Source organism: Lathamus discolor, chromosome 19, assembly GCF_037157495.1.
Source record: "Lathamus discolor isolate bLatDis1 chromosome 19, bLatDis1.hap1, whole genome shotgun sequence".
Taxonomy (NCBI): Eukaryota; Metazoa; Chordata; class Aves; order Psittaciformes; family Psittacidae; genus Lathamus; species Lathamus discolor.
The window spans coordinates 4,928,516-4,954,336 of NC_088902.1; the positions used below are offsets into that span (position 1 = coordinate 4,928,516).

A 25,821-nucleotide genomic window follows, 5' to 3' on the forward strand; every position below is an offset into this window, starting at 1 on the left:
ACACACGTGTAAGGCATTGGGCAGCCAGACTGGGGCCATTCACAAGCCCAGGATCCCCAGCTCACGCGGGGGTCCCGCGTGCCCCAGCACACGCATGTGCCAGGCGTGCTCCTGCGGGTGCAGGTGTCTGCAGCCCCGTTCGAGGCTCGCCGGCGCCTGCAGCGAACGTGAGCACAGGCGGGGGGCTCGGTGCTATTTTTACCGGCCACTCGCAGCCCGGCTGCGCTTCGACACGGCCCCTTCCACCGCCCGCCCCGGCAGTGCGCGGCGCTCCCCGGGCCAGGCATCACCTCCCTCCGCACAGCCCCCAGGTAAGGCTCTGCCAGCCCCGGCTGCGCCGGCCGGGGCACGGGCCCCAGTGCGGGTCCATGGGGATGCCTCTGAGGTTGCTCAGGCGTTTTCTGTGCTGTCGGAGAGAGGGTGGGAGAGGTGCGATAGGAAAAGGCTGCCGAAAGCCCCAGTGTGGGAGCTGCTCTGCGAGCATTTGCCCGCTTACCCCAGCCTGAGTCTCCCTAGGAGGTGAGGTTCAAGGCGGTGTGCTCGTGGGATGCCTCTGCCGCCCGGGGCGCGGGGGATGTCAGGATTGGTGGTGGGTGGATTTACGGTGCTGTTTCTTGTAAAGTTTTACGTGATTTAATGGTTTAACGAGATTTTTAAGCTTTTCATGGCTGGGGCTGGACGAATAGTGCAGAATCAACTCATCCAGGTCCTCTTGTCCCCATCAGAGAATGAAGTCTCTTGTGGATGCTTGAGATCCAGATGGAGCCCCAAAGTCCCTGCACAAGGCTGCTGGGGATGCCTCACGCTCCTGGCTGTCCCCTGGGAAGCCAATTTAGAGCTATTTGGCCCTAAAAATCAATTGACCTTGGTAGAGGTCGCTGGTGTGAGGGGTGGTGTGGGTCCCACCTCCCAGGGATGCCGGGCTGTGCTCCAACAGGGAATGCTGGAGACGCTGAGAGGCTTTGCCCAGCCCCAGAGAGCCCAAAGGCTTCTCTGCCTCGCCAGGGACAAACTGGAGCGAGCAGCTGAGACCTGACCCACTCAACACACCAGTGTCAGGCGACAGGAGCCGCCTTCCCTGCGTGTGCTCCTGTTGTCCCCCCAGACCCCTCCGGACAGGCTCCGGCTGCATCCGACTGATGTGGCTTTTGGGAGAAAAAAAGCTTTTGGGAGATTTTCCATGTAAATCCAGGGCAGGCTCTGGGGGAGATGATTCCTGCTGGGATCTTCTGGCATTTCCCACACAAAGTCCATTTCTTCAGGCTGTGGCAGTGGGGTGGGGGGGGGGGGCACAGGGACAGGACAGCGACAAGTGGATGTGGCCGGGATGTGCACTGGTATTTGCTTGGCAAAGGCTCCATGTGTCTGGGAGCAGCTGTTGGAGACCAGGACTGTTCCTTTTTTCTTTCCCCCAGCGGGAATCTTTGGGGTTCCAAATTGAGGGGGATGCAAAGAGATTAAAGCAAAAAAATCCAAGGAAAAGGACTAAATCCACCACTGGAAAATGCTGTTTCTGTCTGAAGTGCGGGATCAGTTCGTTTCTCCGGGTTGGAAAGAGGAAAAGGTTGAATTGCTGGGCTTTCCCCCCCAACACTTTTCTATTACTTAGGCTTACACAGTGCCTTGGATTCTTGGCATGGGAGGGAAGTGCTTGAGGCACTGCTGGGAAGCAGTGCAGTTGGGAATGCTGGATGGGAATGCTGGATGCAGTGCTGGGAAGCAGTGCTGTTGGGAATGCTGGATGCAGTGCTGGGAAGCAGTGCTCTTGGGAATGCTGTGAAGCAGTGAAGTTGGAATGCTGGATGGGAATGCTGGATGCAGTGCTGGGAAGCAGTGCTGTTGGGAATGCTGGGAAGCAGTGCAGTTGGGAATGCTGGATGAAGTGCTGAGAAGCAGAGCAGTTGGGAATGTTGGGAAGCAGTGCAGTTGGAATGCTGGATGCAGTGCTGGGAAGCAGTGCTGTTGGGAATGCTGGGAAGCAGTGCAGTTGGAATGCTGGATGCAGTGCTGGGAAGCAGTACTGTTGGGAATGCTGGGAAGCAGTGCAGTTGGAATGCTGGATGCAGCACTGGGAAGCAGTGCTGTTGGGAATGCTGGATGGGAATGCTGGATGCAGTGCTGGGAAGCAGTGCTGTTGGGAATTTTGGGAAGCAGTGCAGTTGGGAATGCTGGATGCAGTGCTGGGAAGCAGAGCAGTTAGGAATGCTGTGAAGCAGTGCAGTTGGGAATGCCGGATGCAGTGCTGGGAAGCAGTGCAGTTGGGAATGCCGGATGCAGTGCTGGGAAGCAGTGCAGTTGGAAGCAGCTGCCAGGGCACAGGATTACCCAGGACATTTAAACCATGAGCCGCAGCTGCCGAAGGGATCCGCTCAGCCGCTTCCCTGTGACGCTTTGCCCTTTGCTCTGTCACTCCTGAGATGGATTTTGGCCCCAGCGCCCTTGCGGTTGCCAAAGGGGAGCTGCGGGATGGGATGCTCCAAGCTCACATAGTGCAGGGACCCCCATTTCTCCTGCTCTTTCCATCCTCGCTCGCCTCCATCCCCTCGCCCTGAGCCGGGGTGGGGGTGATGGAGTCCATGCGGGAGCAGTTCCGTGCTTGGGAAAACCCCTAAGGAGCAGAGACCGCGTGCTGCAGGGCCGGCCGGAGGCAGGCTGGGGCTTGCCCGCGATGGGCTTGCCCCAGAGCAAGGCGGCTGTCTTGGTGCTTCCCAGCGGGATGGAGTCGCTTCCCTCCGCTGACAGCGCGGGGCAGCACCGGACCTCAGGAGATGGCGCTGCCACCGCGCTCTGCGCTTGGGTGGATTCAGGATTCGCTCCTTTGTTTCAGCTTCTTCCCCTTTTTTGGTACGTTCTGCTTTTCCCTGCAGGTGAACAGCTCGAGTCCGCAATGCCAGAGCCGTAAGTAGCATGAATTCCCCTTGGATTCCATCAAATCCTGGTCTGGCCACAGGCTGCTTGTCCCGGCTGAGCGCCTTTGGAAGGGTTCAGTGGGAAGCCCAGCCCGTGCTCGACCTCTGTGCCATTCCCATTGCAAAAACTATCTTTAAACCAAATTCAGTAGTGATTTCAATGTCCAATCCCAAGCTTTTATAGAACCCAACATAGGGATCCGGGGTGGGCACCACCCGCTCTGCCGTGAGGCTCTTTGTAGCAGCACATCGTGCAGGTAGAACCTATTCCCCTGGGTGAACAGAAGGGAGAAACCTCCCTGCAGAGCTTCCACTGAGCAATGACACGGAGATGCCCCAGCCCTGCAAACCTGAGCGGGATCCAAGTATCTGAAGGGGGCCTATAGGGATGCTGGGGAGGGACTCTTCATCAGGGACTGAAGTGATAGGACAAGGGGTAATGGGTTCAAACTGAAACAGGGGAAGTTTAGATTGGATATAAGGCAGAAGTTCTTTCCTGTGAGGGTGCTGAGGCACTGGTATGGGTTGCCCAGGGAGGTTGTGAGTGCTCCATCCCTGGCAGTGTTCAAGGTCAGGTTGGACAGAGCCTTGGGTGGGATGGTTTAGTGTGAGGTGTCCCTGCCTGTGGCAGGGGGGTTGGAACTGGATGATCTTGAGGCCCTTTCCAACACAAACTATTCTATGATCCTATGCTTCTATCCTATGTGCCAGCCCCAGCTCCATGGGGACCTTGTGAATGAGGGTGTCGTGGCCTGAACTGCTGAGGCTGGCACAATGGGCACAGCGGCCACGTTTGAATGGCATTTTGGCTTCCTGAGCAGTGGCCCTGAGCAGGGGCTTGGAACTGGATGAGCTTTAAAGTCCCTTCCAACACAAACGGGGCTGGGATTCTGTGATTCTCTATCCCCTCTTTCTGACTCTTACTCACTGATGCCCTGTTCTCTTCTCTTGTTCCTTATTGCTCCTCCCTGAACGCACGCCTGCCTGCAGGGAGGTAAGTGCTTCTCCTTTCGGGAGCGACCCCGATGCTGCTCTGCGTTTGCTGTGAGCTTGTTTTCAAAGTTTGTTGCTCTTTTTTCCCCTCCCCTTTCCCCTAGAGAAAATCCAAGATCACAGCCTCGCGCAAGCTCTTGTTGAAGGTGAGTCCTGAGGCTTGGAAACTCCCTGGGGTTTAACTTGCTGGGGAAAAGGAGCTGGGGTTGGGTGCGTGGTCGGGGGGACAGCCATGAGGAGCAGCAGAAGAATGGCCCTTGGGGAGCAGCTCCCAGTCCCACCTCTTGTCTTTCCCCAAATCCTCACTCATGTGGGCTTTGTGGTCCATGCACTAAACAAACCTCCCCTTTGCTGAGGTGGGGAGAGACTCTGACGCCTTCAGCTCTAAAGCCACAGACCTCGTGTTTGTGCACCAGCAGCTCTGCAGCATCAGCTTGGGAGCTCCTCGCGTTGTGGCTTGGGAGAACCATTTAGTGCCCCAGCAGAGCAAACCCATGCAGAGAAAGTGCTGACATCAGCATCCATCGGGACCACCACCCCATGGTGCCTGCGGCCATGCACCTTCAGGGCCACCACACGAAAGGTGCAGGGGTTGTTTGATGTGTGCTGCAGCAGCACAGGGATCTGGGGAGGACAGCTCCAGCAGGGATGGGGTTTGGAGGCAGACAGGCCTGTCCCAGGCGATACGTGAGGATGCTCAGGGGGAACAGAGGAGCCCGTCTGTTCACACTTGTGCCATTTACTTGTGCTTGTAGAGCTTGATGCTGGCAAAAGCGAAGGAGGAGTGGGATCAGGAGATTGTGGACAAGCAGGCAGAGAAGGAGAGGTACCTGTCCGAGCGGATCACACCGCTGCGCACCAGTGGGCTTTCCTTGAGCCAGCTCCAGGTATTTCTCAGGTCCGAGGGTGGAGCGAGGTCCCTGGGGGCATGGAGGGGCATCGCTCACTGCTCTCCTCTTGCGCTTGTCCCCCAGGACCTGTGCAGGGAGCTGCATGAGAAGGTTGAAATCGTGGATGAAGAGAGATACGACATCGAAGCGAAATGCAACCATAACACTCGGGAGGTAGGAGGCAGGATGGGCAGTTTGCTCCTATGTTAACTCCCATCCAGATGGCAGCTTGGAGTCTGTCATGGGTTTGGTTGAGCTTGGGTGTGGGGTGCGCACCAGGGTTATCTAAGGGTTGGTATTTGCTCTGCAAGACATCGCTGTGCCCAAAGGTTCATCCCGGCCCCAGGGCATTCCAGCTGTTCACTGGGTCCACAGGCAACCTCCTCCTCTCCTGGTCACCCCTCGTGGGTCTGAGAGCTTCTTGCCATGGGACGCCTGCCCTCTGAGCAGGCTGGGAGCAGGCAGTGACAGCAGCTCTGTGCTCAGGTGCACAGTGCGGTGCTGAGGGTGGTCCTCAGGGCTGCAGGAGAGGCTCAGAGCCCTCCGTGTCAGCGGGGGCTCCTTCACGCGAGGCAGCGGCGCGGTGACCTCCGGCTCCTGCTCCTTCCTCCAACGTGCAGATTAAAGACCTGAAAATCAAAGTGCTCGACCTCCGAGGGAAGTTCAAGCGGCCCCCGCTGCGCCGCGTCCGTGTCTCTGCCGATGCCATGCTGAGGGCTCTGCTGGGCTCCAAGCACAAGGTGTCCATGGACCTGAGAGCCAACCTGAAGTCTGTCAAGAAGGAGGACACGGAGAAGGTGGGTGACTCTTCCGGAGGCCAGAGATGGAGGCATCTCCTAGGGATGCTCTTGCCCTTCTCCAAGGCCCTTCATGGGTGGTTGTTCATCCTTTGTAACCTCAGAAATAGCACAGGGCAGTCCTTGTGAAGATGGGCTCCTTGCAGGACATTGCAGGACCACATGGGAGCAGTTTGGTTGTGCCAGGTACCTGGTGGATGATATCAAGTGAGATTTAGGTCTGTGTCCGTGTTGCTCTTCCCTCCCAGAGCATGTGAGGTCTTTCAGTTGGGGCCCCCTTGGCATGTCTTTTGAGCTGCACTTGCAGAGAGTTTGGTCTTTGGTCTTGTAGGGAACCAGGAGAGCTCCTGTTCAGTACAATCATGCCCAGAAAACGCTCTGGAAATTCCCAAACCCAGATTAGATAAGGCAGAGCCAGCCCAGCAAGCGCATTTGGCTTGAGATGTATGGCTCACATCACACCAGCTTTGCAGAGATGGGAGACAGGGAGGTCTCTAGCAGAGACAGAGAACAATGCCCAAACCTGCCTGGGGTGTGCAGGCACCCAATGGCAAGAGCTGTGTCCCTTTCCTAGGGCCTCACTGCAAAGGTCTGGTCCCAGCTCAGTGGATCAGATGAAATCTCCATTTTCAACTGATTTTCCTGACTTTTCCTGTTCTTGTGTAGCACATCTCAGCTCTTTGCATAGAGAACGGTGTTCACAGCCCTCAGTGCCAGGCGGTGAATAGATCTGAGCTTAGTTTAGATGTCGTGAGATGATTTTGGGGCACGGTTTGTAATCTATGGATGCTTGTGGGTTGGCAGAGCAGGCACTTGGGCATGTTCCCAGAGAACACGTGGCAGAGCTGGGACTGATGGAGAGGGTGTTTGCAACAGGGCAGCGACATTCCCTATGCTGCCTGGGGCCGAGGGCTCTGTGCGGTGGGGTGGGAGAGTGTGGGGCTGCTGGACACCCCATCCATGGCCACTGCCACCCCTGTCTCTGCAGGAGCGCCCTGTGGAAGTGGGCGACTGGCGCAAGAACGTGGAGGCCATGTCGGGGATGGAGGGACGGAAGAAGATGTTCGATGCTGCCAAGTCCCCCACGGGCCAGTGAGAGGTAGGGCACTGGTTCTCCTTCCCCTGCGATGCCCTGTGCTCCCTGCAGCACCCCTGGTCTGTGACTGTGACCAAACACACACAGAAACCACCACCACTCAGAAAAGGCAGCACAGGCCCCATTCACACCCTATTCCTGGGATGGGTACCTGCCATAGAATCATGGAATGGTTTGGGTTGAAGGGACCTTAAAGCTCCTCCAGCTCCAGCCCCTGCCACGGGCAGGGACCCCTTCCACTGGAGCAGCTTGCTCCAAGCCCCTGTGTCCAACCTGGCCTTGAGCACTGCCAGGGATGGGGCAGCCACAGCTTCTCTGGGCACCCTGTGCCAGCGCCTCAGCACCCTCACAGGGAAGAGCTTCTGCCTAAGAGCTCAGCTCAGTCTCCCCTCGGGCAGGTTCAAGCCATTCCCCTTGGCCTGTCCCTACAGGCCCTTGTCCCAAGCCCCTCTCCAGGTTCCCTGCAGCCCCTTTAGGCACTGGAGCTGCTCTAAGGTCTCCCCTTCAGGAGCCTTCTCTTCCCCAGGCTGAACAACCCAAAATCTCAGCCTGGCTCTGTAGTCCTCCAGCCCTCAGAGCACTGCCAGCAGCTCTCCTCTCCCAGCTTGTCCTCCCCAGCTCTCCAGCATCTGCTGCCCGTACCACGCTGCTGCTGCACAGCCTGGCCATCACCGACACCAACTGCAGCTGCTTTCAGCAGCCTGAGATCTCCTCCTTTGGTCCCACTGCTCTGCTCTGTTTCTTTTCCACAGGAGCATCGGGAAGAAGAGCCTCCCCACCCCTGCTGCTGCCAGCCTTTCCCCTGCTGCCCCCCTGCTCTTTACGCCCTTACACTGAGCTGCAACGCACGAACGACTGCATGGAAAGGAGATCTGAGCTTCTTCCTCTCAGCTCTGCCATCAGCCCTGCTCCCTCACTGCCTTGGCACAGCGGTCCCCCGCTATCACCCCCATGGGCCATGCTTTCTCCAAGGGGGCAGTGGCCATCCCTCCCCTTCCACCGCTGCACAGAGGCCCTGGAGGTGGCTGCTGCTCCTCCCAAACCCCCATCCTCCGGTGGTGCAGCCTGAGATGTACCCCCATGGCTGCATGTGTATTAAAGGATGGTTTCCCAGGCAGAGCATCGCGTGAACTTGTCACTGTGGAAGCGTTGAGCAGGGGCAGGAGCTGGTCCACAGCCTGGTGGGGAAGATACCCTGGTCCTTTCCTGCCCGCTGGAATGCCCCTGTGCCAGGTCTTGGGTGATTTATGGGAATACTTCCTGCATGGTCATTAGCACTGGGGCTGCCACAATATCCAGCAGCTCCTTTACAGAGAATTTAAGGAAAACTCTTCCCAAAATTAGGGTCGGATTAGAGGGGAGTCAGCTGGAAAACACACATTACCTCCCTTAGCAAGCACAGATGCTCAGACTTTGTCTTTCCACCTGACCCTTTATCCCCATCAGCATCCTATTAAGCGGGGCCACAATCACCACCCCCCACGTGACTGTTGCACGGCAGACAGAGCCTTTTCCACCCATTTTCTCCTTTCCAAGCTCAACTGGAGGGAGCAGCCACATCCCAGCACAGCGCAGGGACTCACTGACCGCTTGTCCTCACCCTGCACACCCTGGGACGGGCTCCCCGCAGGCACAGCAAGCCTCTGTCTTGGCCAACCCAAGTGGCTGCTCTCGGAGGGGATTGGAGATGATGCGTGGTGGGGTCCCAGGGTGCTGCCATGGCCCAGCCTGCCCCAGCACCGCGGGTTCTGCTGCCATCTCAGCCCCACGAGCAGGAGCCGTGCCGAGGCAGCGTCCTGGGATCTCACCGTGCGCGCTATTCCCCAGAGGGAACTCACACACTCAGCAGCAGTCCTGGCAGAGGAAGAAAGATGTGTAGGGAGAGGCAATAACTGTTACCTGACCGACTGGTATAGCTGGAAAACGCAAGAGAGGTTTCATGGAAACAAAGCCTTCTTCAGAGCTGGAACAGCAGCAGACGATGGCAAAGCCAAGTCCGGGTCGAGAGGAGCTGCTCTGAGCTTGGTGCAATTATGCTAATTTAGTAATTAAAGAAAAAAGAGAGTGGCATTTGTGGGGTGGGGAGGGATGGGTGTGAGATGAAAGGCAATATGGGTGCTGTGGGACCAGGTTCTGGTCGGTGCCCGTGCCCAGCTCATCATTGGGTCCTGGGCACTAAGGCACCCGAAACTGCTACAGAGCAGGACCTCAGGGCTCACCAGCATGGCCCTGCAGCCACCTAAGAGCCAGCCGGGGTGTGCTCAGCAGGGTCCACACGCACCCACGAGGTTATAGATGACTTTGCATGGCTGCCTTGTGTTTTACACTGAGGAGGACGACAGAAGATCCCAACGCCACAACTCTTCACTCTGGAGGCTCTCCTGCTTTGTCAAAGTACGATGGTGGCCAGTCACCATGTCCTGGAAAACCACATTGATTGGTCACGGGGAAGCTAAGTTTGATGGATTGCAGATTTATTATGAACATGGAAAACCCCATCTCTTTACAGGCATTGGATCTCGAGGGGAAATGCAGGTGTCTGCTCTGAGCATGTGGCTCTCCTGGTTGGATCAGGGCACTGGGAGCCAAGTCTTCCCTTCCACCTCTGCTCTGCAGCTGCTTCTGTGGCTCTGGGACAGCCATGACCCCAGGCCCCCCCTTGGTAAGCAGGGCAGGTTGAGCCTTTCATCCTAGGTTGTGCCTGGCTTCCCCTGCAGCTTCCCTCCTAGGTGACCGTAATCTTGATTTCTTTTCTCTGAATTAGAAGGGAACCCTACAGCAATCCATGTTATTGACAATTCATCCCAAACAGGGGACTCACAGAGCTCTTCTTAGGGAGAGAAGCCGATGCTGGAGTTAATGTTGTTAATGCTGTTAATGAAATGGGACTTATTTGTAGAAAAACTGCATGAGTCAGTCCTTGAACCGAGCAGAGCCCTGTCCTTACCCAAGAGCCCCCAAAGCAAGACTAAACAAAGCAAAGCAAAAAGGGCAGCACTGGAAGCTTGTATTTGCAGACATCGCACATTCAATTGGACAGTAGAGCAACCCCCAGCATCGGTCAGTGCAGTGATTTGCTACTGGAAAGGTTCTGCTGGTAAAACTGCAATGAGGGAGATGGAAAGGGCTTGGTCTGATGTGACCTTTCAAAAACATCCCTCCCAGCTGGTTGTTAAATGGTCCCTTCCTTGCCTGGGATGCTCAGCAAACTCCTTGCTCACTGGTCCTGCCCAGAGACATCTGAACTGTGCCCACGTATTCCCCTGAGCACATCTGCAGCTCAGCTGGTGGCTGGACCTGCAAAGGGAGGAAGGACACTGCCCTGCACGGGGTTAATGCCAGGCTGCAGGCCCTGGTGGCAGAGGTTAAACATTACCTCCCATTGCCCCCCATGGCCTCTGCAGTGCTGCTGGTGCAGGATCAAACCCCCGCTGCGACTGAGCAGGAGGTGACAGCACCACATCAGCAGGGTTATAGCATAACCACCCATCACCCTGTGAGTCACCACGGCACGTCCTGTGTGTCCCCTGCAGTATAACATGGGAAGAAAGGGGTTTCTTCACCCCTATTTTCACCTCCTGCAGCCTTCCAGGTCCTGCAGGAGGAATGGGGCAGGGATGGAGCAAAGTGCTTGGTACATCCTCCTTGTCCATCTTCCCTTGCTGTGGCCTGAGCCCTCTCCCTCCCTGCTCACATCATCAGAGGGGAGTTCTCATTAATGGCAACTAATTCCATGCACTATGAGGGATGCAGTCCACTGCTGACAGTGCCACACGTAGCCTATCCACGACCGGGAAAGTTTGCATAGACACCACTTTTAGGGCATGTCCATGGCTCTTCATTATTAGACCGGGGGTACCACGGGAAATGGCATCTAATAAGCAGACCAACCTGCAGAGGAGAATGGCAACCTGAAGGACATTATAGCATCTGTGGGACACAATGGTGGCATTTCTGAACCAAGATTTGTCTGAAATATTTCTTTTCATCTAAAGAAAGTTGAATTATAAATGAAGAAAAGCCCTCTGCTAGCTGGGTGCAAGGCAGGCTGAAGGAGGGCTGTTCCTGTCCTACAGAAAAGCCTGTGGTTGGGTTTTGTTCAGTTTCTGAGCAAACAGGCACCAATTTCAGCCACTTTCACAGCAGATGTATCTCTGTACTACCAGTTTCTAGTGCATCACACACGTCTTCCCCAAAGCTGAAGGAATTGCAGCTTGGGAAGGAGAGCCCTGGACCATCCCGGCACCTTCAAAGCACCAGTGTGGGGATGAAGGGAGACCTCCATGTGCAGCATTAAAGCATTCACTGATGGGACCTGTGTGAGCTGTTGCATCACTGCAGTGATGAGATGGCAGCTGAGGAAGGGTGAAAAAGCCTTTTCCAGGCCATGGAGCCCCATGGCACAGCCCAGTGGGGAAGCCTGGGCAGATGCTGCTGCTGACTCCGCTCCACCACCAGCAGTGTGAGCCTGTGGAGCCGAAGGAGGAGTGGAGCAGTGGCTGATGCTGAGGGACCAGCATGGGCCAAAGGGTGGAGGTGGAGGGTTCACCGGTGGGCCCTGGGGTGAGGTTGAGGAATGCCCTAATGAGAGCACAGCTGTGGAAATTGGAAGCTCTCCACTGCCCTATAGCTAAAGAAACAGGCTCTGCATCAGGATGAGAGATAGGACACTGATCCCAAGGGAAAAAACCCAGCAAACCCTTGCTGATACTGGTCTAGCCCCTTAGTGAGCATTAATGTGTGTCTTCTGCTGATCTGTATCAGATTATGCAGATCAGCAGCTTTAACCTGCCAGAGGGGAGACTGAGATGAGCTCTGAGGCAGAAGCTGTTCCCTGGGAGGGTGCTGAGGCGCTGGCACAGGGTGCCCAGAGAAGCTGTGGCTGCCCCATCCCTGGCAGTGCTCAAGGCCAGGTTGGACACAGGGGCTTGGAGCAAGCTGCTCCAGTGGAAGGGGTCCCTGCCCGTGGCAGGGGTTGGAGCTGGAGGAGCTTTAAGGTCCCTTCAACCCAAACCAGGCTGGGGTTCTGTGAAGTTCTGTCCTCCCTGAGCTCCTCAGGCAGATGCAGTTATTCTGGCAGAGCCATCCTATGAAGCAGCTGGAAAACTATCCCAGGGCAAAGCAGGTACCTAGAGAGAAGGGAGGGTTTACACTAGAGCCTTGCCTGCACGCAGTAGAGTCCTGTTGCACAACTCCCTTGGCCAAGAGCACATAACTTTCCTCTCCTGGTCGTAGATCTGGGACAGCAGATACGACAGCCGGTTGCGTACAGCACATCCGGATAAATGCCAGACTCGTTCCCCTGGACATCCCTTTCGTGCATGGATTCATGCCTCTGCCTTACTTCACCTTCACCTTTGTGGACCTGCAGTTTGGTCTGGCTTTGGTGATGAGCTCAGGGTGGCCATATTAGCTTTTGTAAAGGGAAGTCCTGTCTCAGCATTTGGTGTTCCCCGAGAGCTTGTAGATAAGGGCGACCTTGTAGGTAAGAGTTTTCCTGGATTTCCAGAAGGAAAGACCTTTAGGTCATCCATTGTTAAGAGGGAAAGTCCAAGCAGAGGTAAATCAATTAGCAGATAGGAAATGATAGCGAGATAACAAACTGCTGATAATTCTTGTGTATTTGGCATAGCAGAGGTGAAGACTGATGATGCAGATGTTCAGAAAGATCTTGCAGGACTTGAGGTTTGGGGATAAAATGGCAAGGGATATTTGGAGGAGTATATAGGGAAAAATCCAGTGTGGCTTCATATGATGATGGATATATATATATATATATATATACAGCATATATAGGCTCTGGGCTGGCTGTTGCCTGGTTGGGAATATGGAGAACATGAACAAACATGAAGAACATCAGGGAAAACATGACCTGAATGCTCCATGGCAGAGAAAGTCTCAACCATGAGAGAACAATGTTTTGTGCTGCCAAAGTGCTCAGCAGGATCCCATCCAAGCTAAAGAAGGGGAGGGAAGAGGGAGGATGCTGAAGGATGCTTTTTATACCAACAGTTTTCCTGTGTTTGAGGGAAACCGGGCAAACCCATGGAGAAGAAACCCACTGAGGGCTCTTCAATAAAGAGGAAACCACGTTGAGCTCAAAAGTCTCTGAGCTGAAAATAAAGACCAAAGGACTGTAAGGGGTATCATCCTCTGCTAATCCCCAGCCTCTAAATGCCTGCCTGGAATGTCTTCATCTTAAGAGGCATCACAGACTGTAAGGATTTATACCCCTTTGCCGTGTGGATCCAAGCTGGGGGTGTTCTCTCACTAGGTTCACTCTAGTCCTTTTTAAAATCCCATTAAGTCCTGCGCTTCAGTGATGTCCTTTGGCAATGAGTTTTGCAAGTGAAGTGCTCCCCTGTGCATTAATCAGAAAGGTTTATGGCTCTATAGTGACTTGCTCGTGCTGAACTGCCCTGTGTGGCTTGTCTGCAATTAGCAGGACGCTCACAAAGTTATTGAAGCACTTTCCTTTCCTTATGCCACAGCTCGCTGAGGTGAAAGACAACGGGTTACAGCAGGAAGAAAGAGCAACAGAGACCAAGCCCTGCTCAGAGCACACGTTCGCTTGACAGGGCTATCTCTTAGAAATGGGATTTTAACCAGGAACCTTTGATTATAATAGTTCCTTTGATTACTCATGGCCCCAGCACACCCCTGTGGGTTGGAGGCGAGCGTGGCAAGCCCAGCCCTACAAGCAGTGTTTTTGGGTGGTGGATGGATGGATCTCATCGGGATCAGAGACTGAATTAGTTCTCAAGGGGTCCTGGATGACTTCTTCTGCAGGCATCTACTGTGGTTGCCAAGCTGACACCAACAATGGGAGCACCAGGTCTCTGGGCTGGGCCCAGGTGAAAACCAGGCTTGGACCTGGCTCTGCTGTCCTGGGTGCCTTTCTCACCCTGATAAAGCAAAGACAGTCCCCCCATTGCCTTCACACCGGCCCTTTGAAAGAGAGCATTGCCCTGTGCGAGCATGGGGAGGACAGAGTCTTGGGACCAGCCCAGGGGGGTGATGGATTGGGCCCAGGCATGGGGTGAGCCTGAGCGAACAGCTCCCCTCTGGCACAGGGCTTCAGCACCCAAAGATTGGATCCCTCCCTATGCTTCAGACACTTACCTAGCACTTCATGAGTGCTCTCTACTGCAGTAAAGCCCATGGACAGGACAGGGAAGCTGTGACAGCTCAATCCAAGGTGTCCAGAGAAGGCTGAAAGGGACAGAACACCCCCCCATGCTCTTTGGAAAGGGCTGGACTGCACCCAGGTGGAGGTGTTTTAATGACTGTTTTGGATCCCTGGGAGCCAGCCTCCTCCCACTCAGCCCAAGGTAATTCACCTCCTCCACGGGTGCTGGAGTTGTTGACTGGCGGAGAGCGGCTGGTAAAACAGGTTCTCCGCAGGGAGTTGCCTCCGAAACCCTGGGAGACCTGGATGGATCGAGCCCGGAGCTCGGGTCCCCGCTGGAGCCCTGGCACAGCCGGCAGCGGGGAGTGAGCCGCACTTGGGGTCACTGCTGGGCAGGGCGGCTTTCGCCCGGCGCCGCTAATAGACAAATTACAGCCTTGCCCCTGTCAAGGTAGATAAGGCACCATGTGATGCAGCGCGGTGGTAAACGGGCCGCACGCAGGGTAAAGGTGCACAGGGAAATAACCTTGCAGCGAGCTCCTTCCCTGCCCGGGGAGCAGAGGCTCGGAGCAGCGCACATCCCCCTGCGGTCCCGCAGCCCCTTGGCCTTGATGCCTGCACGAGTTTGTGGGGCTCTGTGACACTCACGGGAAGCAGGAATGTCTTTGAGCAGAAGGAACTGGTCCGATCTCTCCAGGTAGGTGCTGGGGCTTAGTGCTTAACCCTTGGATAGAGGGAGGGGGTGAGGGTGGGCTGCTGGCACAATGAGCCTTGGCCAAGGGGTCTTGGGGAGGACAGGAAGAGCTGGCAGAAGGGTTTTGATTGCAGAGGTGGTGCCAGCCCCATCCAGAGCTTGGCACCGCTGGAATTTCTTGTGGGTGAGCAAGATCAGAAGCATTCTTGTTTTCTGGGGAAGCTGAGCTCTGCGTAGGAAAACGGCTCTGGAAATGCATCCCTGCCCCGCGTTGGATGTGTTTTTGGTCTGGTTTGACTTTCTTTGGGGCGCAGGCTGGCTGGGCTGTGCCTCCAGACTTGCCCCGCAGCCGGCTGTGGGGTTTTCACTCATCCCATACCCACACAGCCCCTGGGTGTGTGTCCCGGCTCTGCCTGCGCGGTGCTGAGCAAACCCTGATTCATCTGCAGGCGCTGGATGAGCCCCACAACCCCGCGGCGCTGCCGCTTGCTCAGTCCAATGGATCTTGGCTACGATGGGAGCTGGGTCGGGAGAGGCTCTGGGGCATCATGGCGTGAAACAGGGGCTCCCATGAAGCCTGGGTGATGTGGGGATCGCTCCCCACCTCCTGTAGACCCCAGGGCAAGAACCTGCACAGGCAGGGAGGTGGTGACTCAAAAGAGCAGAAATCCCAGTTTAAGTGGATGTGATTCCAAGACTTAATTGCAAACCCCAGTACTTTGGATAAAGGCACCCACAACGGCCAGCCTGGAAAAGGGAACTGAGACCCATTGCTCAGAGGCTGCCAGCTCACACCCGTCCTCCGTCATGGATGGGATGGATCCAGAGGACATCCCAGCCCCATCCAGATGCACCTCCTCTGAGCCACAGATCTGCCTGAACACAGGCCCAGCGGGGTCCTGCACCCAGGTTGTTTCACAACCCAGGCAGGCAGTTTCTCCTCTCTCATTAGATGAGACAGCATTCACCGAAACAGCATGAATGTCAGCTATGGCAGCAATAATGATTAACAGGGCAGGAGAGGACAAAGCAGGGGAGACTCACCAGTCCGTTTTCATTCATCTCTATGAGTTTAAAAAAGCAAAGAGGGTGAAGAATAAATCCCTCTTTGAAAAGAGGACGGGGAGGTTGGCAAAGCAAATCCATAGCCTAATGGGCAGATTGTGTAATGGCAAGAAACGAGAAACTGCATGTTGGTAATGCCAGGTTACGTGCAGCTCACAAGGAGCCAAGCAAACTCAAGGCAGGGAAATCTCATTTTCATTCTGAAGGAGCCTGTGCATGTGAAAGCAAAGAGGTAACTGGCTGTCACGTGGATGTAAACCGGGGTTAGCACCCCTTGCTGTCACTGCTCCAGGGACAAGAGCCCCGTAGCCAAGGTCCCTGTGTAAGTCCCCACACACGTGTTAACCTTGCCTGGTGGGAATGTGTGAAGTGTCTGAGACCAGTTTGGACGGGGCTTGGAGCAGCCTGATCTGATGGAAGGTGTCCCTGCCCATGGCAGGGGGCTGGAAATGGATGAGCTTTAAGATCCCTTCCAACCCAAACGATTCCATGGTTCTATGATTGCTGCACTGGGAGTCCACACTGTGCCATGCAGATAAATCTGTGCTGCCTTCCCAGGGCGGCTGAGCTGAGCACAAATATTTACAGGGTCAGGCCCATGGAGGTGAGTAGAGCTGTAAGGACATGGTGACCCCTGATGGGGTGAGAGCAAGCTGGGGATGCTCAGTGCGGGTCCCAGCCTCTTCCATGCGTCTGACGCCAAGCACAGCATCAGGGACCAGTAAGAACCCCCCAGCAGAGGATCCGATGGCTGTTGGGGTGTGAAGGCTGCTTGGGGGTGCAAGGGGTGCTGAGGATGGAGGCAGCGGAGGGAAAAGCAGCACATTCTCCCTGACATTGCAGCGTCCCCAGACCAGCGCCGTGCTCCCAGCCAGGACCGGTCCCTTCTTGGCTCTCGGTTCTGCTCTGCTGCCCCTGCCACTCCCCTGCCCCCCTGACCAGGAAGCACAAGAAGCTGCAAACACTCGCGGTGGGGGGGGGGGGGGAATGTGGTTTAATTTATGACCCAGCTTCCATTACACAGTAACTCGGCAGCCACGCCGCGGGTCGCCGTGGCCCAAACAACGTGAGCGACACCGCAGGCCCGGACCTGCTCTGGCTTTCATGTTCTTAAAAGACAAGTTCAGAGTAAGCCCTGTGTCTGCGTGAGGCTGCAGTGCCAGCTCCAGAGCAGGGATGCTGCGAGGGGATGGAGCCTGTGCTCTGCCCTGACAGGCTGGGCACGATGCGAGGAGCTCCGCTGGGACCCCTGTGTGCTTTGGCCTGGGGATTGTAGGTGATGAACACCACTATGGAAAGCTCAAAGCAGCCAACAAAGGCATTTTCCAGCGCAGTTCCAGGCAGAGCTTGTCAGCAGCTTTTGCATCTGAGGCTTTTTGCTCAATAAAAATGAAAATGCCATCACCACAAATCACGCTGGGGCTAAAATCTTTTGCCACCAGTGGTTTCCCTTCCAGGTAATGTGGGTGAGATCTATGCAGTGGCTCTAGGGTCCTGGTCTTGCCGAGTTACGTGTTAAATATCCTTGCCTGCGAAGGTTTGCTTAATGTAGGGATTCCTTTTAAATGAGTGATCCCTCTAACAGCAGAAATGAGGAGCTGTCAAGTGCTTGTGTTGGGAAATGCCTGCATCAGCTGGGGGAAGCGAGAGCGCTTTATGACACCAGGCTCGTGTTGGCATCCCTCTCCTCCAGCCCTGTGAGCAGCTGGGGAAGGCGACCTCCATCAGCCCCTCAGCCCTTCCCAAGCGTGTTTCAGTCTCCTTTCTTGTCTGGCACCGAGGCTGCAGGCTGCCCATGTGGGACAGAGCACCACCATATCCTTATGCTTCATCCCAAACAGCCTGGCCAGGCAGCGGACCCTGGAGGATGAAGAAGAGCAGCAAAGGGAGCGCCGGCGAAGGCACCGGAACCTGTTGTCCTCCACATCGACAGATGAAGAACCCCCCAGCCTTGTGAAAGGCACCAGCCCAGCTTCCAGCAGGTGTGTGGGGTCCTGCTGGCATCAGTCTTCATCATGATGCTGATGGCTTGCAGCTCGCTGCCTTGTTTTAATCAGTCCTGAGCCAAAGCTGCTGCAATTGGTGGGACGATCAGTTGGATAAGAGTGGGCTGAGCTGGGGGAGGAGTTCAATGGGTTTTTAGGCAGAAGGATGAGCTTCACAGGGGGAGTACAAGGAGGGGGATACATCTTTGGTGGCCTTAATCAGGAGCTTCAACACGTCCCATGGTACAGGGAGCTGGTGTTCCAGGATGGTGCTGAGGTTGAGCTTGGGTGGGTGCTGGCTGTGCTCTTGTGGGATCTTGAGCAGGTAAGAGCAGACAGGCACCCACCTCTGCAGGGCAGGTGAGCTCAGCCTGCGGAGCCTATCCTCCTCCTCTGGTCCTTGCAGGGATGCTGTGTAGCCTTTGCTGGAATGGGGAGGCAACCCAAGGGTGCTCCGGTGGTGTTCCCAAAGTCCCTTGCTGCAGGGAGCTGGGTTTTGAAGGTGCTCTGAGGTCAGGCTGCCCTTTCACAACCAGACCCCATCTCTAAATTGATCCTGGAGATGTCCAGTGTTTAGATGGGGTTTGTGCACAGTGGGATCCATGCTCTAGAGGTGTTCTCCTCTGTGGTTCAGGTGGGGTGGAGTTAGGGTGCTTGGGTTGGATATGGGTTGAATAGGGGCTGGACAGGACTAATATGAACAAGATAGATAGTAAAGTTCCCTTTCCCTAGTGTTAGCACAGGCTGCCCATGTGATTGCAATTCAGGAGGAAGGCAAATATCCTTGTGGGTGCTGATGTCCTGGGATGAGGCTGTAGAAGTGCTTAATCTCTGCTACAAAAAGGAAAGGAAGACTTTTAATCCAAACTTGTCCTCAGAGAGCCTATAGCGGGGGTGGCAGTGAAGAGCATGGCTGCAAGTCCTGCCCTGCAGGGATGACTCCAGGATGTTGGTGGGAGCTTTACACACACCCCCCCAAAGCCTTTCACCTGCAGCATAAACCCAGCCTTCTGGTCCTGGGGTGCTGAGGTTTGCTCCCCGTTTTGTCTCCATCTCCAGACCTCAGTCCCTGGTGAAGCCTGCGTCTACAGAGGATGGGGAAGAGCACAAGCTCTCGGTAGTGCTGAAGGCTCAAGAAGGGAGACGGACGAGGTCCCCGATGGCAGTCTCTGGGAAACTGAGGCAGGAGAAGGAGCAGCAGGATGCAGGGGTGGGAGCGAGCCGTGCGGAGACAGGGACACAGCCACACACAGGGCGGGAGAGCATCCAGGCTGGACAGCGGGATCGGGATGTGGCCAAGGGCAGAGGGGACCCACCAGGAGACCGACACCGGCAGCCGGCCTTGGAGAGGAAGGTGGTGGTGAGGGCACGGCTCCAGGACAAGGAGGGACAAGGTGTGGGGACTCCTCGGGGGGAGCAGAGAAAGGAGGTGCAGGAGCCACGGGCCCTGACGGAGCTGGGGGGCTGCCGGCTCCGCGAGGTCAAGATCCTGACCAGGCAAGGGAGCCGCAGCGCGGAGAAGACGTCCTCGGTGGCAACCTCATCCCTGGAGCAGCAGGTGAGCAGGGATGGAGAAGGCACCAACCCCTGGGGTGTGAGGCCCTGGGTGCTGGGAGGACGGCAGAGAGAGGGAGAGCCCCAGAGCACCAGGAGGGAAACGGGACCATGGGCGTTTGGGGAAGGTTCTTCTGAAAGCTGCGAACCATGAGGTGGCGGGCAGGGTCCCACCACCCCTTTCCCTCCCTTGCATGTGCTATTCTGATCCCCTTCTCCAGCAAGCCCCTACTGATTGCCATCGCGGTCTCATTGAAGAGGTCTTTAAGGCTTTGCCTGTCCAAATGAGACAGCCACGGCCTGGAGGACCTCAACCTCAAATCCTGCCTCCAAAGCAGCTCCCACCCTGGCTGCTCTGCTCCCTGCACCTCAGTGCTCACTGCAGGGATGCATCAGGTGCCTGCTTTTCCCTCAGCAGCCATCCGGGGATCCCCCAAAGGAGGCAGTACAGCCGTCTGCCCCCCCAGAGGAACCTGCAGAGAAGTTGGATACTTTTCCAACTCAGGTCACCTACAGCAGCTCCATCAGACGAACCAGCCCAAGAACTGTCTCCTTTCGGGTAAGAGCTTAAGCAAATGGGGGGAAGATCCCTGTTTAGGCAGTGGAGGATGGGGGAAGGAAGGGTTGCTTTGGTCTCCGGGTTATGTTGGCAGAGCCTGTTCCCAAAAGTGCATTTAAAATCCACCCTCGATCTGGGTGTTGCAGTTCTGCTTCAGTTTGCCTCCATTTTCACTCACTGTGTCTGACCGAAGGCCTGCGCTGATGACCAAGCCCATATTCATATGCTTTGTGCTGGCATGGGAACTTGTGGGAAGTGATGAGAAAACGGGGAGCTCATTGTCCTCAGATTTCCCCAAGAGTCCCAGGAATGACCATTCCCCCTCTGGCATCATTGGTCTTCTCTGAGAGGGTAAAAATGAAATCCATCCTCTTTCTTGTCCCTTGTTACATCCCTGGGAATATCTCACATTCTAGCCTGCCCCAAAAGACTTCTGGAATAAAGAGGTTGGGAAAACCAAGAGCTGTTGAGATCCTCCCTGCTGTGAATCAGTGCTGACTTGCTGGCTTAGTTGAGTTTCATGCTGCTTTATTGGGGATGTTAGCACTATGAAGTGTCTTTAGGCTGGAGGGCTTTGGGATGTGACATCAGCTCTGGTGTGGGTGAAAATGGAGCCTTCTTGTAGAAGGGGGAGATGAGCCTGTGGCAGCTTCTCTTATCTCTTAACCAGAGATGGCTCCAGTATCTCCTCTCCTTGTGCCTTCCAGGTGATCTCAAGAAAACAGAAAGAAGAAAGCCAAAGCCCTCTCACGAGGAGGTCAGCACCTTTCTTCATGTTACTTGGGTCTTGCTGAGCAGGAATTGTCTCCCTTGGTGTTCCAAGGGAGGAGGAGGTGATGGGACCTGGTACCAGGTAGCGAGTACCGTGGTACACGTCTGCTGGATGCTGGTCCCCAGGGAGCCTGGCTCATGTCCAATGTACAGCTTGTACGTGTACAAGACCCCCCCCCAGCTACCCCTTGCTGCTTCTTGGTTCAGGTGGTTTCTCATAGGTGCTTCTCTCTGCACAGGGGTGGTTAAGTGTGGAGTGGTGCAGCACCACAACAGGGTCCCATCCTTGGATATATCAAAACCAGCTGTACAGGTCCATGGGCACCCTGATTTGGCTTTGGTGGCCACAGCTCTATGGCAAGCTTCGGGCAGGTGGCTTAAAAACTCTTGAGGAGCAAAGGATCAGGTGTGAATGCAGGGAGTCAATGGGATGCCGTCCCACCTCTGAACGCAGGGTAGGGGAGTGGGGTTTTAGAGCACTTGGGCTTGTAACTGTTCATACTGCAGGCATACTCATCCTGCTACTGGTGAAGATGCAGTTCAGACCCGGCAGTGGTGAAGACAGGGTAAACTGAGGAGCTCAGAGCTGTTTTTCAATGTACAGAGTGGTCCCAGTAAGATGGTGAGACCCAGAGAGCTTGGTCATCAGCAGGGCATGAGCTGCCATTCACTTGGCAGATGGATGCAGGAGGAGGGCCTGAGTCAAACGGTCTTCTCCTGCTAAGTGGAGTCTCCAGGAACCATGGGCTGAGTCCCAGGTGATCCTGAGGGGGCTACATCCAATTCTTTTCCCTCTTCTTCACCAGCGCAAGTATGAGGATCCCGGGGAGCAGCACCAGCATCGGGGAGAAGCTGGAAAAGTACAACTCGGCAGTGCAGGTGCTGAAATCCCTTGGCATGGAAGGGATGTGTGGGGAAAGGAAGAGGCATGGCCTGGAGCTGAATGGGGAAGAGAGAGTGGGACTGAGCTGCATCAGACACACACTAATGGGGTTAAAGAAGATGGCCCCAGGCAGAAAAAGGGCTGAGCCTCAGGACTTTAGGAGCTGGGAGTGGATCCCCGTTAGAGAGGGTCATGGGGATACTGCAGGGTCCTGCTGCGGGGAGCACTGGGGCAAGCCCGTGAGCTTGGATGGGCATGGAGGGAGCAGCCCCCAATGGGCTCGGGATGCGACCCAGAAGCAGGACTTTGCTCTTTACCAAGCGTGGTGCGGCCGTGCCCCCCGCTGACCCCGCTGTCCCCTCGCAGCGCTCGGAGGCGGTGAAATCATCCCTGCCCGTTCAGAAGAGCCTCCTGCTGTCCTCGGACGGGGTGGCGAGCAAGCGCAACTTCTTCGAGGCGAGCGCTCCGGGCAAGGCTGAGCCGCTCGCTGCCAGGAAGGTAACGCAGGAGCCGCCGGCAGCGCCGTGCGCTGGGGCCGGCACCGGCTTCTCGGGCGCATCTTCCCCTCCGCAGCGGGACGGGAGCGCGGTGCTTGTTGAGAGGGGCAGGGCTGCGCTCGGGCCCCGGCTGCCACCCAGAGGGTGCTGTGGGGCTGTGCGGGTCTGCGCCGATGCGCTGGGGTTGGAGGAGCTGGGATGGAGCCAAGGTGGGCGCTGATCGCTGCCCGCCGCAGGGTCGCTCAGTCTCCCTGTGCCCTGGGGACTGTGCCCAGTGACGTTTGTGCCATGAGGGAGCTGGTGCTGTAACCCTGGTGTCCTTCCCTGTGCCACAGGACAGCCTGAGGATGCCGGGGTCAGTGACATCCCGCATTAACCTGTGGATCAGCCGAGCTCAGGAGCCTGCCAAGGAGGAGAAGAGCAAGGTACCGGCTTGTGCCGACACCTCGGGCAAGAGCCCAGAGCCCAGGCAGCCTGGCAGGACATGTCCCTGCATCTGGGGTGATGGAGCTTATGGGTTGATGAACTGGGGCTCTGTGGGGTTTAGAGATCCGTGTGTGCACTGAGAGGTCCTGCTGCATGTGGGGTCTGGAGTGATCTGCATCCCTGCATGTATCCCAGCCCCCCCCCAGAGTAGGGTGTCTTGTAGCTGTGGGGGCAAAGTCCCCCTTTAAAGGGGACTCGGGTCATCACTTTGCCACTGTGGGTGCTCTAGGGAGATGGACAGGAAACCCTTTGGCTTCAGGGTAGTTTCCTGTGCTTGGAAAGGAGATGTTCAGCGAGTCCCTGGGGGGGTACCACCATCTGCAGCAATAACACAGCAGAGTCTCCTGAAGCTTCCTGGGTACAGGCCCAGGAGGGGCAGCTCCAGCCCAGGCCTGCAGCCGGGGCAGACAAGCCTGGGCACCCGCAGCAGTGAGCTGCAGAGATTAGAGCTGCCCAGACGTGTCTGCGCTGGCTCGGGTCTGCCAGGGGAGGGTTTGCTCCCGGGTCACTCCTGGATCAAAGCCTGCAGCTCCTTCAGCAGCTTTTCCTGTCAGAACACCCAGGGCCGCCACCTCTGCAGGCTGGAGCTGTGCTTGGTTTGGAGGGGCTGCCCGGGGCAGGGTCTCAAAGGTGTCTGGTTTTACCTGGGGCTTGTGTGCTTCAAGGGCTGGCTCAAATCAGGCCGAGGCAATGTGGGATGCACAGGGAAAACCTTCCTGCGCCACCTCTGTTTGCAGGACATCAGGAAAATAAACAGCCTGCCCAACCGTGACGTCTGGGTAAAGCAGCCTGGAGACACCTCTGCAGACACCAAGGTAGACACGGAGCTGCTTTGAAAGGGGGTGCATCCTCTGAGCCAGGGGCAGAGCCGGCACCACGGGCACATCGCCCATAGGGCAGATGTGAGAAACCCAGGCTATGAGGGATGGGTTGGTTGTGCGGGGCATCCAGGACCCCATGGCTTGGGGGAGTTGGCAGGAGGGGACGGCTGGAGGCAGCTCTAATGGTGAGAAGGAGTCTGGTCTGGGAGAAGAAGGGAAAAGTGGCATGCGGTGGGATCTAGGGGATGCCTGCCTGCCCCGTTCCCTTCTTGGCACAAGTATGGTCCTGGTCGCAGTAGCTGCCTTTGGGGGTTTGCAGCCCCAGGCCTGGCCTCACTGTTTCTCACTTTCTTTTCCAGTTGCAATAATATCAGTTGCAATAATAGCAAATGATCTGGGAAAAACTGTTTTGCTCTGAGGATCAAAGCCCAGCCCTGCCCAGCAGCCCACTGCCATGAGTGTTCCCCATGCCACATGTAGGGCATCCCACATCGCGGGGGTCCTCTGCTTGAGGAAGGAAGAAGGCTGGAAGCTCATCCCTGCATACCCAGTCCTCACTTGCTGCCTCTCCTGGAGTGCCCAGGCCTGGAAACTCCTTGCAGATGCTGGAGACAGATTCTTGCCTTGTTTTCCCTCAGTGTTCTGGTGTTTTGCTCCTAACCTCTGCCTGTGCCCCATAACTGTGCTTGCAAAGGGGATCAACCTCTGCATCACCCTTGCAGCTGAATGATGTCAGTGGGGCAAGAAGCTGCCTAGGCAAGGGGGTTTCAACTGCGCATCCATGGACCATGCCCATCCCTGCTGCCTGGCTTGTGTGGGGTGATGTGGGGCAGGCAGGTGTCAACCCTTCCCCAGGCTGTCACTGCTGGAGTGACCCAAGCTTGCAACGTCGCACGTGCATCAAGTGATGCTTTGTGGAAGAAGGGTGGGCCCGATGCCACCGGTGCAGTGACCCCTTTCATTTAAATACATGGGAAGGGTGGGTGTCTCATGGTCCTATTTTGGGGGTTGCATGGAGCTGAATACCCTGTGCTGAGCCCCCTCCCCAAACCCTATTTCCCTCTTGCCCTTCTTCCTGAGCCCATTGCCTGCGGCTGTTGTGAGCTGTGTCCTGCACCACTTGGCCTGCTGAGCCCACCCAGCAGGGATGCAGGGTAATCAGGATGGCTTTAGGGTGCTGGCCCATAAAATGATGCTGAACTCCTTGTGCTGGGGCCATTCAGTGGGCAAGGGCTGTGTGTTGAGCAACCGTTGCGGTACCCAAATGTGGTGTGGGCCTTTATTGCTGCCCCTAGACCTCATCTTGCTTGCTGGGCTTTGGAAAGGACTTGGTTCTCTCTGTGCCTTTTTTGTTTTCCTAATAAAAGTTGCCCTTTCTAAGATGCTCCTGGTCACCTGCTTCTGGGATGGGACGGGAACAGTTTTGCTTCTCTTCTGAAAGAAGGCAAAGACCCGAGGCACACATGGTAAAACCAGCCTGAGCCTCTTCTCTTACAGCATCTTGGGCTCAGTGCAGGGCTGGGGGCTGCGATGGAGGGTCCGGTCCTGCACTCGCTGCCTTATCAGAACGTGACAGCTGCCTGGCTTGTGTCAGCCCCCCGGGCACTCGCGTATCTCGGTCCTCAGGGTTTAAAATAGCAAATCTCTGAGGCCACACAATAGCTTGGGCTTATATGGGCTCCTGGGGGGGAAAGGGGAGCGGCAGAGGGGGCCGGGGCTGAAATAGCAGCTCACAAGTGTTGCATTCCTCCCTGGGCGCCGGGCACATTCCTGCCGGCGCTGCCCGCCCCGGGGTGGGCGCTGGAGCCCCCTTAAAGCCTCCTGCCCCCAAAGAGCATTTCCCAGACGCCCGCCAGCTCCCTGGGATCTCACTGGCGCCCCACGGCAGAGGTAAGGCTGGGGGGGGTGTGGGGGGTGTGGGGAGGTTGCCTGCGTGGGGCATAGGATGCTCAGTGGAAGGGCAGGAGTGGTTTGGCTCACGGGTAATGGTCCTCCCCAGCCAGGAGGTATTTTTGCCATGAAGGCATTCCCATGGATCAAGCATCCGGACCTTCTCCAGGGCGTTGTATTTGCAACTTGCCCAATGCCCTTTAAACCACCCCAGGTGGCTCGAGAAGGATTTTGGCTGCTCTGGTTCCAGGGGATCTCACAGATCCCTGTTAACTGTGTCTCTGGGGGGGACAGGAGGGATGTGGTGCCCATGTGAGAGCTGGGCCAGCCTGGCCATGGCTCACTGGCAGCCCATAAGGTGGGTTAGACTGGGATGCTCCTGTGTATGGTCTGACCCTACTAAGCAGGAAGGGAGCAGAGATGTGAGCCGCACTGGAGTAAATGCTAGGAAAAGATTCCACAGCTTCTCTGGGAAGGTTTACCTGTTTCTGTGCAGAGGATGGAGACGTATTTCCTAGAGACACCTTCTTTGTGTACCCTTTAAGGTTTTTTGCTATTCCTCAGCAAATTCTCTGTGGGATTCAGCGATACATGAGGGAGGAGGTGAATGGAGATGTAGAAATAAGCTTTTGCAAATGCACATTTGCACTGTCATGGCTGGGATGGCGTCTGCTCTGGTGTCGTGAGAAGCCCTGGCAGCTCAGAGGCCACATGAATTATTTGGCCAAGCTCAGGATAGCAGGACCATGCTGAGCCTGGGGGACAAGTAGGGCCAGGAACTGATGTTTGAGGAGGAGAGGAG

General features: G+C 56.2%; 2 protein-coding genes across 6 annotated transcripts; both read left to right on the forward strand.

Moving 5' to 3' along the window:
- Positions 1-2,877: 2,877 nt before the first annotated feature.
- On the forward strand, positions 2,878-7,802 carry TNNI1 (troponin I1, slow skeletal type). Of its 2 annotated transcripts, XM_065698162.1 has the most exons (7): positions 2,878-2,898; positions 4,007-4,048; positions 4,658-4,789; positions 4,877-4,966; positions 5,413-5,589; positions 6,578-6,688; positions 7,438-7,802. In XM_065698162.1, exons 3-6 carry the CDS (start codon positions 4,664-4,666, stop codon positions 6,683-6,685), a joined length of 501 nt encoding a protein of 166 aa, XP_065554234.1. In that variant the 5' UTR covers positions 2,878-2,898; positions 4,007-4,048; positions 4,658-4,663; the 3' UTR covers positions 6,686-6,688; positions 7,438-7,802. The 2 variants fall into 2 exon arrangements, with proteins under 2 accessions (XP_065554234.1, XP_065554235.1); XM_065698163.1 differs by lacking the exon at positions 2,878-2,898.
- A 6,254-nt stretch (positions 7,803-14,056) lies between these two features.
- Positions 14,057-24,511, forward strand: LAD1 (ladinin 1). 4 transcript variants are annotated; one of them, XM_065698549.1, is made up of 10 exons: positions 14,057-14,511; positions 17,415-17,555; positions 18,618-19,116; positions 19,528-19,671; positions 20,379-20,428; positions 21,249-21,321; positions 21,692-21,823; positions 22,158-22,247; positions 23,046-23,123; positions 23,489-24,511. In XM_065698549.1, the coding sequence occupies exons 1-10, from the start codon at positions 14,474-14,476 to the stop codon at positions 23,495-23,497; spliced, it is 1,254 nt and encodes a 417-aa protein (XP_065554621.1). In that variant the 5' UTR covers positions 14,057-14,473; the 3' UTR covers positions 23,498-24,511. The 4 variants fall into 4 exon arrangements, with proteins under 4 accessions (XP_065554621.1, XP_065554619.1, XP_065554620.1 ...); XM_065698547.1 differs by lacking the exons at positions 14,057-14,511; positions 17,415-17,555 and adding an exon at positions 17,701-17,918; XM_065698548.1 differs by lacking the exons at positions 14,057-14,511; positions 17,415-17,555 and adding an exon at positions 17,701-17,918 and having other exon boundaries at positions 19,531-19,671.
- The last annotated feature ends 1,310 nt before the right edge of the window (positions 24,512-25,821 follow it).